General features: G+C 58.6%; 1 protein-coding gene across 5 annotated transcripts in view; it reads left to right on the plus strand.

Moving 5' to 3' along the window:
* Positions 1-507: 507 nt before the first annotated feature.
* The window catches only part of MPPED1 (metallophosphoesterase domain containing 1), a 112,048-nt gene continuing 96,975 nt past the window's right edge, over positions 508-15,580 (plus strand). Inside the window, exons 1-4 of one of the 5 annotated variants that reach the window (XM_058309247.1) lie at positions 1,868-1,960; positions 10,867-10,938; positions 12,225-12,452; positions 13,310-13,603. In XM_058309247.1, the coding sequence (XP_058165230.1) occupies positions 13,380-13,603 (224 nt within the window). In that variant the 5' untranslated portion in view covers positions 1,868-1,960; positions 10,867-10,938; positions 12,225-12,452; positions 13,310-13,379. Of the gene's footprint in view, positions 637-1,847; positions 1,961-10,682; positions 10,939-12,224; positions 12,453-13,309; positions 13,604-15,580 lie in introns of those variants that run through there. The other 4 variants (XM_058309248.1, XM_058309249.1, XM_058309245.1 and 1 more) reach the window with 4 other exon arrangements.

Here is a 15,580-nt window from a genome sequence, read left to right on the forward strand (position 1 = left end):
GGCGCCTGCACCTGCACAGGGCATCGCAGGCGCCAGTCGGCCTGCAGCCCCCTGAGTGAGACCCGGCCCTGGTCTGGCTCACCTGCTTTTTGCCTCAACTTCCTGTTGGCCTGGCCTCTTTGCTCTGCCCCCAAATCCCCCACCAGCACAGGGTGAGAGGAGTGGGGGTCAGAGGACAAGGAAGCAGGAGAAGGGTGATGGCCTGAGGCTTCCTCAGTGGGTCCCTGCTGTCCTCTGGCCTCAGGGCCCCACACAGGCCCCCAGTATCTCCTGCCGCAGTCCCAGCCTCTCCCCTTAAAGCTTCCGCCCTCCTCCTGTCTGAGCTGCCTGAGCAAGCTCTGGCCAAGTTACAACCCTGCTCCAAAAGCTTTCATGGCTCCCCACTGCCCCTGAGAAAGCCCAGCGCCTGAGCTGGGCATCCAAGGCTCTTCCTAATCTGGCTCCTGCTCCCCTCCCCTCCTCCTAGCTCGCCTTCCCTCTCCCTACACTTCCTCTTTCTCCAGCTCCAGGCACTCCAAGGCTGCCAGGGCTGCCGGCCTTCGCAGGTACTGGTCCCTCTTCTTGGAACGCCTTTCCCACTTCTCTTCTTGGCAAACATTTTCAACTGGGCTGTGCACCTTCCGGAAGCCACACCAGGTAGCTGTCCCCGCTTTCCCTCCTGCACCTGGGGGGGGGCGGTTCAGAGTCCCCGAATGCCTTCCAGCCTAAGGCAGGCAGGTGACCTCAGGAGTGGCTCCATGCTCTGAGGAACGGAGGAGTGCAAGGTTGGGGCAGGTGTGTGAGTGTAAGTATGTGTGTGTGTGGTGGGGGTGTAGAGAACGGGGGATGGACGTTTCTTGGGGTACCTTAGATGGGCTCTGTGGGGGCCATGCTCCCTTCTCACCTCCTCCTGGGCCTGGGGGTCCCAACCTGGGTGACCTGTGCCCTGGCCGCCCTGAGGTTCTGGGACACCCCTCCCCACCGGTGGCAGGAGACCCGAGGTCATCCGGGCCCTAAGACTCCCCAGGGTGGGGCCCCCACGGCCGGGCCTGCTGCCCTTGCTAAGGCAGGGCCGGCCTCAAACCGCGCCAGGGGCCCTGCGGTCGTGCCTTGCTTCCCTGCCCCACCCGGGCTAGGCCGCTGCCAGCCCCTGTGCCTGGGGATTGGGGACCTGGGACCCTAGGGACAGAGGTGGGGCGCCAGAGGGGGGCTCTGGACTTTCAGACTAGGAGCTGGGGTCCCCGTGCCTCCGGGAGGGGCCTGACCCCCAGCGGGAGGCGGCGGGACCAGGGCGCCCTCGAGGCCGCGGGAGGGGGTCCCGGCGGGGGCCCAGAGCCGCTGCGCCCTGGAAGGAGCCGCGCGCGCCCCAGCATCGGCGCCGCGGGCCTGGAGGTGAGAGCGCCCCCGCCCCGCTCCGCGCCCACCCCGCGCGTGGCCGGGCCGGGGGCTGCGGGGCGGGCGCGGGGCGCGGCGGCCGCCTCTCCTTTTCCGCAGCGCGGGCCCCGCGGCGCCCCCCTCGTCCGGGCCGGCTTCCCGCCTCCCCCGCTCCCTTCCCCTCCGCGGCGGGATGCGGTCGCCGGGCCCGGGCGGGGGCCGAGGGCCGAGGCCTGGCGGCCTGGCCGGGGCCCCGGCGGGTGGCCGCGCGGGGGGCCCGGGCCGTGGGCGGGAGCGCGCCCCTGCCGGCGCCGGGGAGGGGGGAGGCGGGGAGGGAGAGAGGGGGAGAGCGGCGGCAGGAGGGGGGAGCCGGGGAGGCTCCGCGCCTCGCGGCGGGCGGGCGAGGGAGGGGGCGCCGGGGAGCCCCCCGCCCCCCGAAGGAGGAGTCTGGCTCCCACTTGCTGCCTCGGACGCGCGGCGAGGCGGCCGCCGCCGGAGGAGCCCCCGCCCCTGCGCGCCTCCTTCCCCGGCGCCGGCCCCCTGCCTCCCTCCGTGTGCGCTGCTGCTCGGCGGCCGCCGCGGTCGCAGAAGAGGAGCCCGGGGCCAGGTAGGGCCGGGGGCAGGCCGCTGGCCGGGGCGCGGGGTGCGGGGGCGCGGGCGTCGGGTCGGGCGGGGGCGCGGCCGGGACCCTTCTCTAGTCGCAGGGTGAAGCCCGCGGCGCTGCGCGGGGCTGCCCGCAAAGTTACTTTGGCCCCTTTGCGGGATGCTGGCGCCCGGGCCGGGCTCCCCCCTCGCTGCCCGGTCAGAGCCGGTGCCTCCTGGAGGGACCTCGGCGGGCGCAGGACAGCCAGGGCCGAAGGGTCAGCGAAACTTTTCCCCTGCCCGCCTGTCGCTGCCGGGTGCCGGCCGAGCAGCTGGCGGAAGCAGCGCGCTGGTGGGGTGCAGATGTGATGATCTTGGTAACAATAGCTTTCCGGGTGTTGAGAGCCTACTATGTGCAGCGAAGCCCCTGCTGGTACTTTGGGGGCTGGCGGTGGTGGGCTAGCACGGTTGAGTGGCTACTTTTGCTAGGCATTGCTGGAAGCTTCATCCGCACCCCCACCCCCCATCCATCTGTCCTTCCATCTATCCATTCATTCAACAGATATTTACTGCCGCCGGCTCTCTGCTTGGCACAGGGACTCTGCAGCTGACCAGACAGGCAGGTCCCTTGCTCACAGGCAGGATTTCATGGACTGCCCGCGTTAAGGGGAAGTTCCAGCTCTGACGTGTTTATTCTGGGAGCTGTTGGAGGGACATAAGTCACGCAGCCTCCCTTGACCCGGGTGGAGAGAGAGGAGAGTCAGTCTGAGAGCTGGTGTGCTCGGTGGCCCGTGGCTGACCCCGGCGTGGGGTCCTGGACCCAGCCTCCCCCACCTGCTCCTGCCGCAGGCTGGGTGGCTGGCCGAGGGGTCAGGAGGCCCCTCGCTGGGACTGGCCCCCACCCCAGATGGGCTGACCTCTGCTCCCAGTAGTGGGAGGGCCCCTCTCCCAACTCCCCTCCAAGAGCTTGATTGCCTCCCCCTTCCCATGTCCAGTTTCCCTGTGGAATTGTCCCGGGGAGAGCTGGTGAAGTGACAAACAATTATGAAATCAAAGCGGGAGAACAAAAGTGGGCTGGCTGGGGAAGGGTGGAGCTGGCTGGACAAGAGTTGGGTGAGGGGGGCATGCCTTGTTAGCAGGGATGGGCTGTGCCGGGGACCATCGCACTAATGCCCTAAAATCCTGACGGGTCATGGCAAACAAAACACAACCCCCAAAATTACACCAACTTCGTGAATGCTCTCTCACAGCGGCTCAAGGTGCTTTGGGGTGGGGGGTGTTGGTGGGCCCGTCAGCTGACCGCCACGTCCAAGTTGGCAGGGCAGCCTTGGCCTGCGGGCGCCAGCCTGCTGTGGAACCTTCTGGAAGGGGGCTCATCCTCTGCGGCGTGTCGCCTGGATTTGGCTGGGTGTAGGCAGGTGTCTGGCGGTGGGGAGGACACCAGGGCCTTAGAGCCGGACGCAGTCTTCAGGGGACCGCTGTGTGGGAGCCATGCATAATAAACGGCTTCACGACGCTCGGTTCCCTGCACAGTGGTGGGAGGTACATTCAGTGGCTGATGGCTAGTCAAAAGGTGATAATCCCGTCACGGAGGTTTAGCCGTGTGTGGGGAAGTGCTTCAGCGTGGCGCGGCCTTCCTATTTAATTTCTCCGCCCTGGGAATTTTGGGAGACCTGGGTTGAAGGAGATCCCTGTGGCGTGGATGTGGGTTTGGCTCGGAGCGTCGCCTGCACGTGGGAGTCCCTCGCCGGAACCCTACCTGAGAGGTGGCCGAGTGCGTGGCCGTCGATTGTGCACATACACCCGAGCTAATGCCCCGTGGGCTGCATTTAAGGACAGCACAGGTCTAAGTTTAGGTAAGAGACCCTGGCTTTTGGCGTCTTTTGATTAGAAAAAACTATTGTGTCAGAAACGCAGAGACCAAAGTATGGAATAATCATTCAAGAAAAGCCTGCTGCTTAAGATTTCCCACTCCACCCATGAGACCATTCAATCTAAACCCGATGAGCGTGATTTCGGTTCGTTTGTTTTCCCTTGAACTTGTTCCATCCCCATGTGAGCGGTGATGAACCCTGTCAGGCTCAGCAGAACCCGTGGCCCTCCACTCGCCTGAGGAATTCAGGGTGCTCGCTGGATCTCACTGCAAAGGTAGCATTCCAGGAGAAAAAAAAAATCAGCATGTTGAGTGTCGGTCCAGACTTCTGGAAAAAAGAAAACCCTCCCCAAAGTGCAGTCCTTTTTGAATCTATCAAGATGAGTTCCTTTTTTTTTTTTTTCCAATTTCAGGACTGTGAACGGATCATGCATAGTGGGGCAGAGGAAATTAATCAGCGAGGCAAAGACTTTTAACAAGTAAATATTATGCACAGAAAAACATGCAATTAGTGGAGGTTAGTTAATGCCTTTCAAGTTGCAGCGAGCTGCATTTAAGAGTGGAATTTCTGCCTTATCCCTGAATCGTCTGTCAAAATCTTTCATGTGACAATGTGACATGTCTCTCCCGTTGCCCCTCCTTCGCTGGGAACAGATAAAGGGTCTTTTCAAGCCCCTCTCCTTTCCATTCTTCTTCTCCTTGAGCTCTCCGTTTGGCAACGGGTACCTTTGTCTGCCTGCCCCTCTGGAGGCAGGGCCCCTGGGGGAAAGGGCTCCCCAGGTGAGGGAGCCCCGGAAGGCGTCCTCAGGCTTAGTCTGTTCCTACAGGTCAGAGCTGACAGCGCCTCAGACAGAGGCAGGTTGGCTTGTGGGTCTTTCGACTGGCCTAGACGTGCCTCACCTGGGATCAGGAGCATTTTGGGGGGTAGGACTGGGTGGACATGGAGAGGTCCATGTGGCAAGAACCGTGTAGGCTGCCCTGGTGCGCTCTGGACGTGATTCGTGGGGCATGGAAGTGGCCCTGTAATGAGACCCCCGGCTGGCATCCTCTCCAGACTGCCACCGAAGTGTGTAACTTGGGTCTGAATCGGTGGCTAAAGCATAAAAAGCAAAAACAACCCCCAGGGAGAGAAACAAAGAAGCTCCTTTTTGGGAGTGTGTTGGAGGGAAGGTATAGACAGTTATTTGGTTAATTTCCTCCATTGCATTTCTCCCTGGTGACCTGGCCATTCTGCTGCCCAGACAAATGTTTTCCTTTATTTTGACTTTCAGTTTCCCCTGATGGGACAAGACTCAGGCTCTCTTCCCATTTAAAATATCTGTGGACAACGAGGGCAGTCAATCCCATCGGGGAAAAAAACCCTAAATTGAGATGATACGTGTTCGTCTGGAGCTCAGTTAAGACACAGGGCATTCTTTGGTCTTTCTGTGCCTCTCTGTGAATCAGCTTTTGGGGGCTTTCCTTGGATGTGAACCTAGCCAGCTTTTGTCAGACTGCAGCCACACATCATAAATAGAAGCAGCTACATTTTGGGGGAAAAAAGTCTCCCTTCTGGTTGTCATTGGCATCGGGTTTGGACACAGAAATTTCGAAGGTCCCTCTTTCTACTGCCCTGATGTAGCCCTGGAAGTTTTTTTCCTGTATTATAACTTGTCCATGGCACATTTATGATTCTAGCCCCTCTGTCCAAGAAGGAGTCGAGGCTCAGCATTGATGCACTTGAAAAGACTTTTGGCATCGTCCATGCTAATTTCACCACTTTAAGTAGAAAACGATGCCTGTTCCCAATTGCCCATGCACTCACTCATCGTTTCCTCCTCATTTCGTTCTTCGGCATTTTCTGATGGCGCTGCAGCCTGCAAAGCTGCAAAATATATTGCCCCGACTACCTGAAAAATGAAAGCCTTTCCCCGCACCCTGCCTTTGCTCCCTCCGGAACGAAGTGCTTTTAGCGTTCCCGCATTCATGGAAAAGGCAAACGTCCCCTTCCCCCACCCTTCGCCTCCCTGGACCGTGCGGGCAGGGGGTGGAGAATAGAGTTGGGCTTTTATAAGTTTGTCACTCAGATACATTAGTTCATTGATCATACTTTGGAGGTTTGATCCTTAATTGCAAATTCCCGCATGATTACAACAAATACACTTAAACGGATCATAAAAATGGCAGAGCCCCAATCTCAGACTTAAGCGTAGAATTACCATCGTGCCGATTTGCTTATGCTTCAGTGACATCTGCTTAATAGATTTCCACGAGAACTGTAAATCCACACTTACTTTCTCTGCAAATTGTATTTGAATATTGAGCAACCAAGACCCTCTCCTCTCCCACCCCCGTGGGCTGAGTATGACTTGACGAGTGTGTGGAAGGGGGACCCCAAATGCGGATTTGTACACATTTCTCTCTTAGTTTCCTTTTGTGGGTGGGTATGTCTGAGTACATGTTTGCAGTGGGTCTGAACGGCTTCCCATTTCAACTCCTCAGATACATGAGCCTGTAAGTGCTTTATTTCGAAAACGAGGACATAGCACTTTGCAGAAGAAAAATCAGTCCATTGGCTGTTATTTATGCGATTGCTTATCTGCTAGCTGGCTATGGAAAGCACCGGGAATTATAATAATTTGCGGAGTGGAGCACTGGTTTACAAACCTACTGCTCTGCCTGGGCTTGGTGGGTGTCCCCATGGCTTTGGCCTCCCTCCGTGCTATGGGAAGGGAGAATATTCAGAATCTGCAGACAAGGTGGGCAAATCGCCGGCATTTGTATCTAAAATCAGAGGAATAAGTGAGCAGCTATTTGTGGCAGGCAGGACATGCTCCAGTCAGCGCTCTTCATCATTCTGAAATAAAAAGTACATAATTGGGAAATGAAGCAGCAGCAACTGCTGGCAGGAGGGGGGCAGAGGAATTAGAAAGTGTAATTTAAAATCATGTAGTCATAATTCAAAATGGGCCCAGCTAAAAGGTTTTTAAGTGGTAAATGCTTTAAAGTCACTTGCTGGTTGATCCCTTTTCAAAGAACACCATCTAATTTTCACTCCACTCGTGGATTCCTGCATGTCCTCAGCTCCTCCAACTTCGCTGCCAATACCAGCTGCGGCCCTGGGTCTTCTCTGCTTGGAAGCCCACAGCTGCTGACAAGGGAGGTCTCACACTACCATGTTAGGGACGGATTTTTCCCCTCCTTTGGGCCATTTCTTCCTTTGGCTTTCCTAAGAGTTCCTCCGTTTATTTTTTTAGCCTTTGTGAGATTTTCAGCCATCGATGAATCAATGCATATTTTCAGGCACAAGCAAAACAAGGGAAGAAAATGCATTTTAAAAGTGATCTCTGAGCTCGTGCAGAAGCATGGCTCGTAAAAGAATTATGCCCGAGCAACCCCCACACCTTGGTACTTTGCCGTGAAATATTATCTCCTGCATTTTGCTGGCGAGTACTTTGGAGGTGTTAGCATCGTTTTCCCGTGACATTTGGCCACATTGCTACTAAGTTCTCAGCAAAAGCGTGGCTGAGCAGCGCCTTCTGCTGTGCTGGCTTGCTCTCAGAAGGGCTTTGACCGAAGACGGCGCGCCCAGTTCAAGGCAGAGGAGGGCAGTTGGAGCACAGATGCAGCTCACATCCTGGCCAGAGGCTGTACAGGGGCTTGTGTCTGTGGAATGCCGCGGTGGTGACAGAGGGTGGGTGCTCTTTATCCCGTGGCTTCCCTCGTCCAGTCGTTGACTGTCATCCTAGTTGAGGACAGAGGGGTATTCTCCTGACTTCACTGTTACTGCTAAAAACATGCCAGTGAGCAGCACAGAAACACGGTGCCTCTGGGGTGGTGGCTTCCTGGCCACGTGCTGGCTTTGGTTAGGGCCACCTTTCCCTTCCAAATTGCAGAATTACTTTTGAGAGCGAAGGGAGGCAGGAGCCGGAGCGTCCAGGGCCCTCGCTGACTTTGAGGCTCCAGTGCTGGATGGAGGTGGATGCTTCAAGCCACGTGGCAGGCCACATCGTTCATGGGTGTGCCCTCAGCCCCCGCCGCGGCGCCCGGTTTGGGCCACTAGGACCACCCAAGTGGCTCCTTTGCCGAAACCCACCTGCTGAGTCGCTTCCCATTCTCTCTCCCTTCTGAGCCTTTGGCATAGACTGCTGGCCCCACGGTCCTGGCCCCACGCTCCGCTGGGGGCCTCCTCTGGGGCCCCGGGGCCCCCTCCATACCTCCACATAAGGGAGTTCTGAGATCGTTCCTTTATCTGGCCGCCCCCGCTGGGCCCCGAGCCCTTGAGGGCCTGCTCACATCTGGATCATTCAGACCCTGTGACAGGGTCCCGCCCAGAGGAGGGCCAGCGGTGCTGAGCGGCTGACCAAGCCTGCTGTACCCGGCTGTGGGGGCAGAGAGGCGTTTGCCCCAAGAACTAGTCAAAGGCCAGGCTGTACTGGAGGTCCCATTGCAACACCCCAGGAGGTAAAGGAATGGGGGGGAAGGAGGGGCCAGGACCCCCCGGGCTCCAGGTAGATGAGGGGGGTGCAGCTTGGTTATCTGAAAGCCACAGGAGCCCACGGATTCCTGGCCCAGAGCCCCATGAAAATCTCTGCTGGGCCCTTGGACGTTTGCTCGGAGCTGCTGGGTTGACCGGAATTTTCTACCTGGAGTGGAAGAGATCCTTAGTGAGCGCCTCCTGTGTGCAAGGGCCCTGTGCGCGGATGGAGGCTGGAGCACCTTAGGTTTCCAGGTGAGGAACCCGAGGCCCAGGGAGGTGAGGCTGCTTTCGCTGAGGTTGTAGACGCGAAGGCCCATGTGGTTTCCCACTCATGTGCTCGCTCATCTGTTTGCTCACCTGCTCTTTTATCCTCTGGCTTCTCCTCAGCTCAGACACAACCTGACTGTGCGAGGGGAGCTTAGGCGAGGGAGGTCCTGGGGGCGGTGGGGGCCTCCTGAGCCAGCCTGGGAGGTCAGGGGGCTTGTCTCCAAGGTGGTAGCCCTGAGCTGTCCCAGGACTGAGGAGGCATAAGCTGGCGCACAGGTGGGACAGGTGGGGGTGGCGAAGGGCCTTCCAGCAGAGGGAACAGCATGTGTGGCGGCTCAGAGGCGGGGCACCCGGTGTGTCAGGGGCACCCCAAGGGGATGAGTTTGGCCTGAGTGTGTGTGGGGGGCTGGGGTCGAGGGCACCTGGGAGCTCCCGAGGAGGCTTAAGCGGGTGAAGGGAGGGGCTTGGTCAGAAGTGAGTTTTAGGACCTCCGCCCTGGAGGCTGGTGCGGCATGGCCATGGCGATGGGGGGCCCAGACCACAGCGGGGAGCCCGGGCCGGGCCTCCTCCCTGGATGTGGCTGTCCACGCCGTCGGCGCTTACTGACTCCTGGCCTCTGGTGGCTCGGCTGATGAGGCCGCCCTTCTGCAGCCCTGGCCGGACCTGACTCCTGAGGCCTGAGGCCCCACAAATGAAAGCCTTTGAGAGGAAGGCGCGGAGAGAAACGGGCTTTTCAAAGAAGACGACTTTTGAAAAGTCAGCCCTTAACATGCAGGACATTTGGAAGGAGTGCTGGGCCAGGAGGGTGTGGGACCTTCCTGTGCGGGCCGATTCTCTCAGTAGAAGAGGGACGGATGAGGAGACAGAAGCTCAGAGAGGCTAAGGGGTGTCCCAGCATCCCACCGCTAAGAAGCACCTACGATGGAATTTGAGCCCTGCTCCCTTGGACTTTAACGTCCATGCAGCAGCGCACCTGGGGCTGAAGCTCTGACAGCCATAGTAACATCAGGCCATTTACTTAGTGCTACCTCGGGGCCTTTGCACCTGCTGTTCCCTCTGATGTTGTTCTCTTTTCCCAAGGACATGATTTTTGAGGTCATGCTGCTGCTTAGACCTGTAGGTAGCACCCCACTTAAAGTAACTGCTCCCCGTCCTCACTCATGATCCCACACCCTGCTCTTTTTCCCTCCAGATACACGTTATTAGCCGAGAGTATCTTTTCTATATATTTTTGTATTTTCGAGCACCTGGACCTGTTCCTGTGTGGGGGGGCATAGTAAATATTGGTTGAATAAATAAAAGAAATGTATTAATTAATTAATCCCTCCCACCCTTCCTGCTATAGTTTCTTTTCCTTTCTTTTTTAATGCACTCGCACAGATGAGGCACCTGCGGCCTGGCCAGCTTGGGTGACTTGTTCAAGGTCACTCCCCTGGACCGAGAGCCGGGACGGAAGGCCAGAGGCGGTCCCCGCAGCAGGTCCCCGGCGCCTGCTGCAGTGCTGGGCATGCCGCGTTGTTTTGCGGACCAGGTGTAAATGCCTCCCGGCTCAAAGCTGTTTGTTTGGGAAATGCGTTCCCCCTCCATGGGCTCGGCTGCTCAGTCGGGAAGGCTCACAGGCTGCACCGGGGCTGACACGCTGCTGCGGCTCAATAAATATTAAATGGGTGTTAAAAGAAGGCGCCGCCTTCCTGGTTTCCCTGACTTCTTCGAGCAAGGCCTGTTGCGAAAGCTTCTTGATGTGAAATGCGGCGTTTTGCTGCGGTCGCCTCCTGGGATGACTTGCCGCTGGCCACCCCGGCTGGGGCCCTGGCGCAGAGCCCTTCTCCCTGCACCGTGGGCTGGGTGCAGGCATGCATCCGCCGGCACCTGCTTTTCCACCTCAGGGCAGGGCACGGTGGAGGCGCCCGGGCCCCTCTTCCCAGGAGCCTGGCCAGCCTCCCGGGGGGTTTTGGGGGCAGGTAAGGTGAATGGGGCGAAGAGTCTTCAACTTCTTGACACCTGCTCTCGACCAGGCCTAATGTGGGCACCAGGGAAAGTCTGGCAAGACACATACTTGGTCTATCCATCCATCCGTCCGTCCGTCCATTTTTCCACCCACTGTCTGTCCATCCATCCCCTCGTCCATCCATCCATCTATCCATGCAGGCTTTCACTAATTAAATATTCACGGAGTAGCTACGTTAGACCTGGGGGTGATGACACAACGATCACAGCTAACGTTTGCTGGGCCCTTCCACGCACTGACCCTGTGAGGAGCACTTCACACGCGCCAACTCATTTCATCTTCGTGCCGCTGTGAGGTCGCTGCTGTTTCCTCTCCGTCTGATAGACGAGGAGACAGCCGCTGGGAGGTTAAGCCGCAGAATCCCAGAGCTGCCAAGTGCTGGAGCTGACACGCGGGGTGAGTAAGGGAGACCCCGGCCCTGCCCCGTGCATGGGGCCCTGGAACAAGGACCCTGCTCAAGGCCCCGCCGAGGGAGCTCCGTCTCGGCTGGGAGGCGGAGGGCGGGCTGGCCCAGGCACAAGGGGCCGGAGCCCTGCTGTCCTCTGCGGGCAAGAGGCGTCCCTTCTCTGGGAGCTTAAGCGGGAGAGCGCCCCTGCTGGCTCCTAGGGGGTGCGCATTGGAGAGGAAAGCCCTTGAGCGTCCTGTGTCCCTAAGAAGGAGCACGGCGCCCACTGACTGCAGGCCTCGGGATGCAAGAGCCTGCTGGCCACAGGCCTGCTGGAGCAATTTCAGGTAGGGGTGTGGCGCAGTCAGCTTGCATTCGAGGACGTTGCAGGCTCCCCAGGGCCCTGCCAGGCAGGTACGCCCCGTCTCCTGGAGCTGTCCCCCGCTCGCACTCGACGCCCCCGTGCCATGGAGGCCCCAGTACCTGGTTCACAGTAGACCCTCGACTAGCAGGTGGCAGATCTACCTGAATGGTCATTATGATAGCGACTGCTAGCTGGCCTTCAGTCCTAGCTCAGGATTCCCACCCACTTCCTCATTTCACCTGCACAGCCACCCCAGGAGGTGGTGTTACTGTTAGCACACCCATTTTCTAAAAGAGTAAGCGGAGGCCCAGAGAGGTTAGGAAGCAGGCTGGAGGTCATCCAGCAAGTCGACTGGGGCTCGAGGCCCCGTCTGCAGTGGGGGGACCCTGGAACTTGGCCTTTGATGTTCTGAGGCCTCTCCCGGGGCTTCCTGGGTACTGGGCAACGGTGAAGGACAGCATGGGGCTTAGGCCCACTCCTAGGGAGATTTTGGGAGCCCCAAGGCCAGAACACCCTGCTCACCCACCTCAGAAGGCCACCTCCGCTGGGAAGGCTGATGCACTTAGAAACAGCAGCCCACAGAGCAGAGCAAGTGTGTCCCCGGAAAAGCAGATTTTATTGTGCGTGAGAGGGAAACGTGGCAGGGTGCCGTCTTTTTTTTCCGCTTAGGTGGGGGGAGGCTTTGCTGTTTACCTCACCTTGTAGGGGGTGGTCAAGATTTTAGAAAATTAATAATCCATTTTTCCTTTGCACGTAATTAAAATGTTCTCCGGTCTCTAATTTTTGTCATTTGCCTGATCTAATTTGTTTTCTGACTGTGTCGATTCTTCTTCTAAGCTCAAAGCGAAGGGGATTTTTCTTCGTTTAATGTGCCCGGGCGGTGCTGCCCTGGAAGAGTTTAAATTGTGTTATTTTCTCCTTGGTTCAATGCAGTGCAAATGGCATCATCGGACAGTCTTAATGAGCAAAAACTGAAAACAAAACGAAAATCTTCAAGGCGTGTCCTGTTTACCCAGTTTAAAAAATAATTGTGAAAAGGAAGGAGAAAAAGAGATGGTTTGGTAACGGGGCATCCAGCACGTGTGTAGGATGGGGCCTCTCCGGACCTGTGGGGCCGAGATTCTGCATAGCGGAGCTGGACTCGGCTGAAGGAGCATTTTAGTTGAGTAAATATAAATGCAAAATGCACTTTCCAGTGAAAGTAATTAAAAAAAATATTATAGCGTTCACAAGCTGTGGTTCTCCGTGGATTCGCGGTTTGACGGGGAAAATCAGAATTCATGAGATAAGAAAGAGGGGAGTGAGGGCTGTGGGAAGGGCTTTTTGTGTTTTTTTTTTCCCTTGTGTAAATTCCTCCCCTCACGCCCCTCCCCTCCCCTGCCACTGCCACCCCTGAGTTGAGGGTGGCAATCTGTGTCTGGGAAAATCCCTTCTCCGGTTGCTGCTAAAAGATATCTTGAGGCGAAACTGATGTCAAAGAAGGAATTTTCGCTGGTGGCGTCTCCTGCTCAGGCTTGCAGGGGACCGGTGGGTGTGGGGCCTAGTGGGTGTGTTTGGGGGTATGTGGGGAGGGGGTCGGGATGGAGATGAATCCGTCCTGCTCCCCAGTTCTGAAAAGTAAAACTTAACTTACCTGTTTACAAAATACCAGCCATTGTCTTGCTGTGTCCCTGTCACCCTGTGGGCTGCGGAGGATTCCACTGAAGGGAAAATAAAAAATGTCTCAAGTATTTGAACATGTCGAACCACGCACGCATCTTTGCCGAGCATTGTGGGGTGTTTTTTTTGCCCCCTCCCCTCCTTCCTTTTTTTTTTTTTTTTTTTTTTTACCAAAGTATATTCATCAAACTGCTGAGTTGGAAAGATTGGTAATGAGTTTTTGAGCTGTACGACTGTGTTTTCTGCTCTGCCCCCCGCCCTCTCCCTCTTTCCGAGTCTTCATCTGACATTAAATAAAGCAAATCCCGAGCAGATGAACTGTTGCTCGGTTCTGCTCCATCTCCTCGGTCTGTTTCCAGGTCTGGCGGGGGGCCGGGCGGCGGCGGCAGCGGCGGCGGCGGGAGATGTCCTCATAGCCCGCGGAGGCCCATGTGGCGCTCCAGGTGGGATGGCGGCGTCCTGAAGGCCGAGGCCCTGGCCCTCCTGCCCGGCGGCCTGGGCATGGCGTTCTCCCAGTCCCACGTGATGGCCGCGCGGCGGCACCAGCACGGCCGGCTCATCATCGAGGTGGACGAGTACAGCTCCAACCCCACGCAGGCCTTCACCTTCTACAACATCAACCAGGGCCGCTTCCAGCCGCCGCACGTGCAGATGTAAGTGGGCCGCGCGCAGCGGGACCGGCGGGCGTGGCCGCGGTGACCTCCTTGGGGTGGGCTCCAGGCCTGGGGGTCCCTCCTGGCTTCCGGCCTCCAGGGTTCCATGCTGCTTGACTGAAAGCCTTCTGGAATCCGAGCATCTCGGAGGCTTCTGGGAGGAAGCTGCAGATCGATGGCCTGTGGGCCGAATCTGCCCGCAGCCCTGTTTTATTGGACTGGGAGAATGTTTTCCAAATATTGAAAAACCAGACTCTGGATTTGCTTGAGGAACTTCAGAAGGCCTGGCAGCCCCAGGCCCACACGTCCCCACAGCAGCATCTGGGTTGCCCCTCTGGCGGTTGGGTTTGTGACCTCCGGTCGATTTTGCTTTCCTTGGTGTACAGATGGGGAGACTGAGGCCCGGAGAAGGGAAGGGACTTGCCACAAACCCCGCGGAAGGTTAGGATGCAGCCTGGGGCTGCCTGGGTCCCCCCTCCCTTACCCCCCACTTCTGTAGGGACAGTGGAGAGGCTTTGCCAAGGGGACCGGAGGCCCTGCCGCCTGCTCCGGGGGCTCTGGTGGGAGATCCGGGGGTGCCTGGGCAGCGGGACCGTGGTGAGTTCGAAGACCGGGCACCCCTCTTGGATCAGCATGACTTGTTGCCGACGCCCGTGTGGGCAGCGCGGAGTGGAGGCGGGTAGACTCTTGCCCCTACCCCGGTGACGGCTCCCCGGTGAAGAGGTCACACGTGTGGGGCCCCGAGGAGGCCCTCCTGACCTCCAGGAGCTTGTTCTGGGTCTGGGGAGGCCCTCCTGGGGCAGCTGTGTGAACGAGGGGCCCTAGCCCTGTCCCTTCGGGGACACTGAAGAAGCTGGTGCATGGACCACGTAGCAGAAGACCCGCGGGTGTCCACGCGCCCGGGCCTGGAGGCTGGCGCGAGGGGTGGGTGCTGCCTCTTGTCTCTGCCCTTCCCTCTGCACCCGCCTCTGTTGTAAAGGGCGGTGCAGAGAAGCTGTTCATTGGAGAAAGGCCTCCGGAAGGCGGGCAGACGCTGGGCAGGGGGCCGGGCTCTGGTGCTGGATGCCCCCTTCCTGGCAGCGCCTGCCCTGGCAGATCTCTTTTCCGTGGGGGCAGCGGGGCTGGCGTTGTCAGTAGGTGCCTATTTTATTTTTTTGGTAGATTTTTGTTTGGGAAACTGCTTCTGATTTCCTTTTTGATGCCGGATTGGTGGATGGGAGCAGGAGGGCCTGCTGCAGCCGGGCGGCTGCCCTGCGCCGCCTGGGGGGTGGAGGGGCCGGCACCCGAGGCCCCTGGCAGCGTTCCTGCACCCGGGAGCGTGGGCCAGCGCCTGGCCCCGGGGGAGCAGGGTTGGGGTGTGCCTGGGTGTGGCTGGCCTGCGAGCCCCTCCTGGAGGGAAGCCCGGACCTGTCGTTTACACGCCCCTGCTGGGCCAGGCAGAGGCCCCGGGAGTGGCTGTCCAGTCTGAGGACAGGACGGCCAGGGACAGGCCAAGGGGTCGCCTGGTGGCCTTGAGCGTCGGCAGAGAGGCCCCTGGAGAGGGTGCCTTCTAGTTGGGATCCAGAAGAGGAGGAGTGGGGAGCAGGAGGAGGGGATGTGGGGGGAGAGGGCCTGGCGGGGGGGTGGGCAGGTCGAGCCCAGAGTGGCCGGGAGAACTCCAGCGATGCCCGGCTAGGCCGCAGGCCCTTGCCAGACGGGCTGCGTCCCGAGGAGGCGTGGTGGATGACCGAAGGAGAGAGGCTCCTGTGCGCGTCAATTCGTTCATTCAGGAGGTTTGTGAGCAGCGGGGAAGCTCCCCGGTTGGGAACGCGGGTGCTGAGCGGGCCTGCGTGGGCTTGAACCCTTCCTGTGCTTCTTACTTGGGGGTTCATGCCTCCTGGTGCCTCAGTTTCCCCAGCTATAGCGTGCTGCTGATAATCATAAGGAGGCTAAAGTAAGGGACCCCGCCTGGAGTTGGGGGCCGTGTTCGGTCTTGTT

The sequence above is a fragment of the Dasypus novemcinctus genome, chromosome 12 (assembly GCF_030445035.2).
Source record: "Dasypus novemcinctus isolate mDasNov1 chromosome 12, mDasNov1.1.hap2, whole genome shotgun sequence".
Lineage (NCBI taxonomy): Eukaryota > Metazoa > Chordata > Mammalia > Cingulata > Dasypodidae > Dasypus > Dasypus novemcinctus.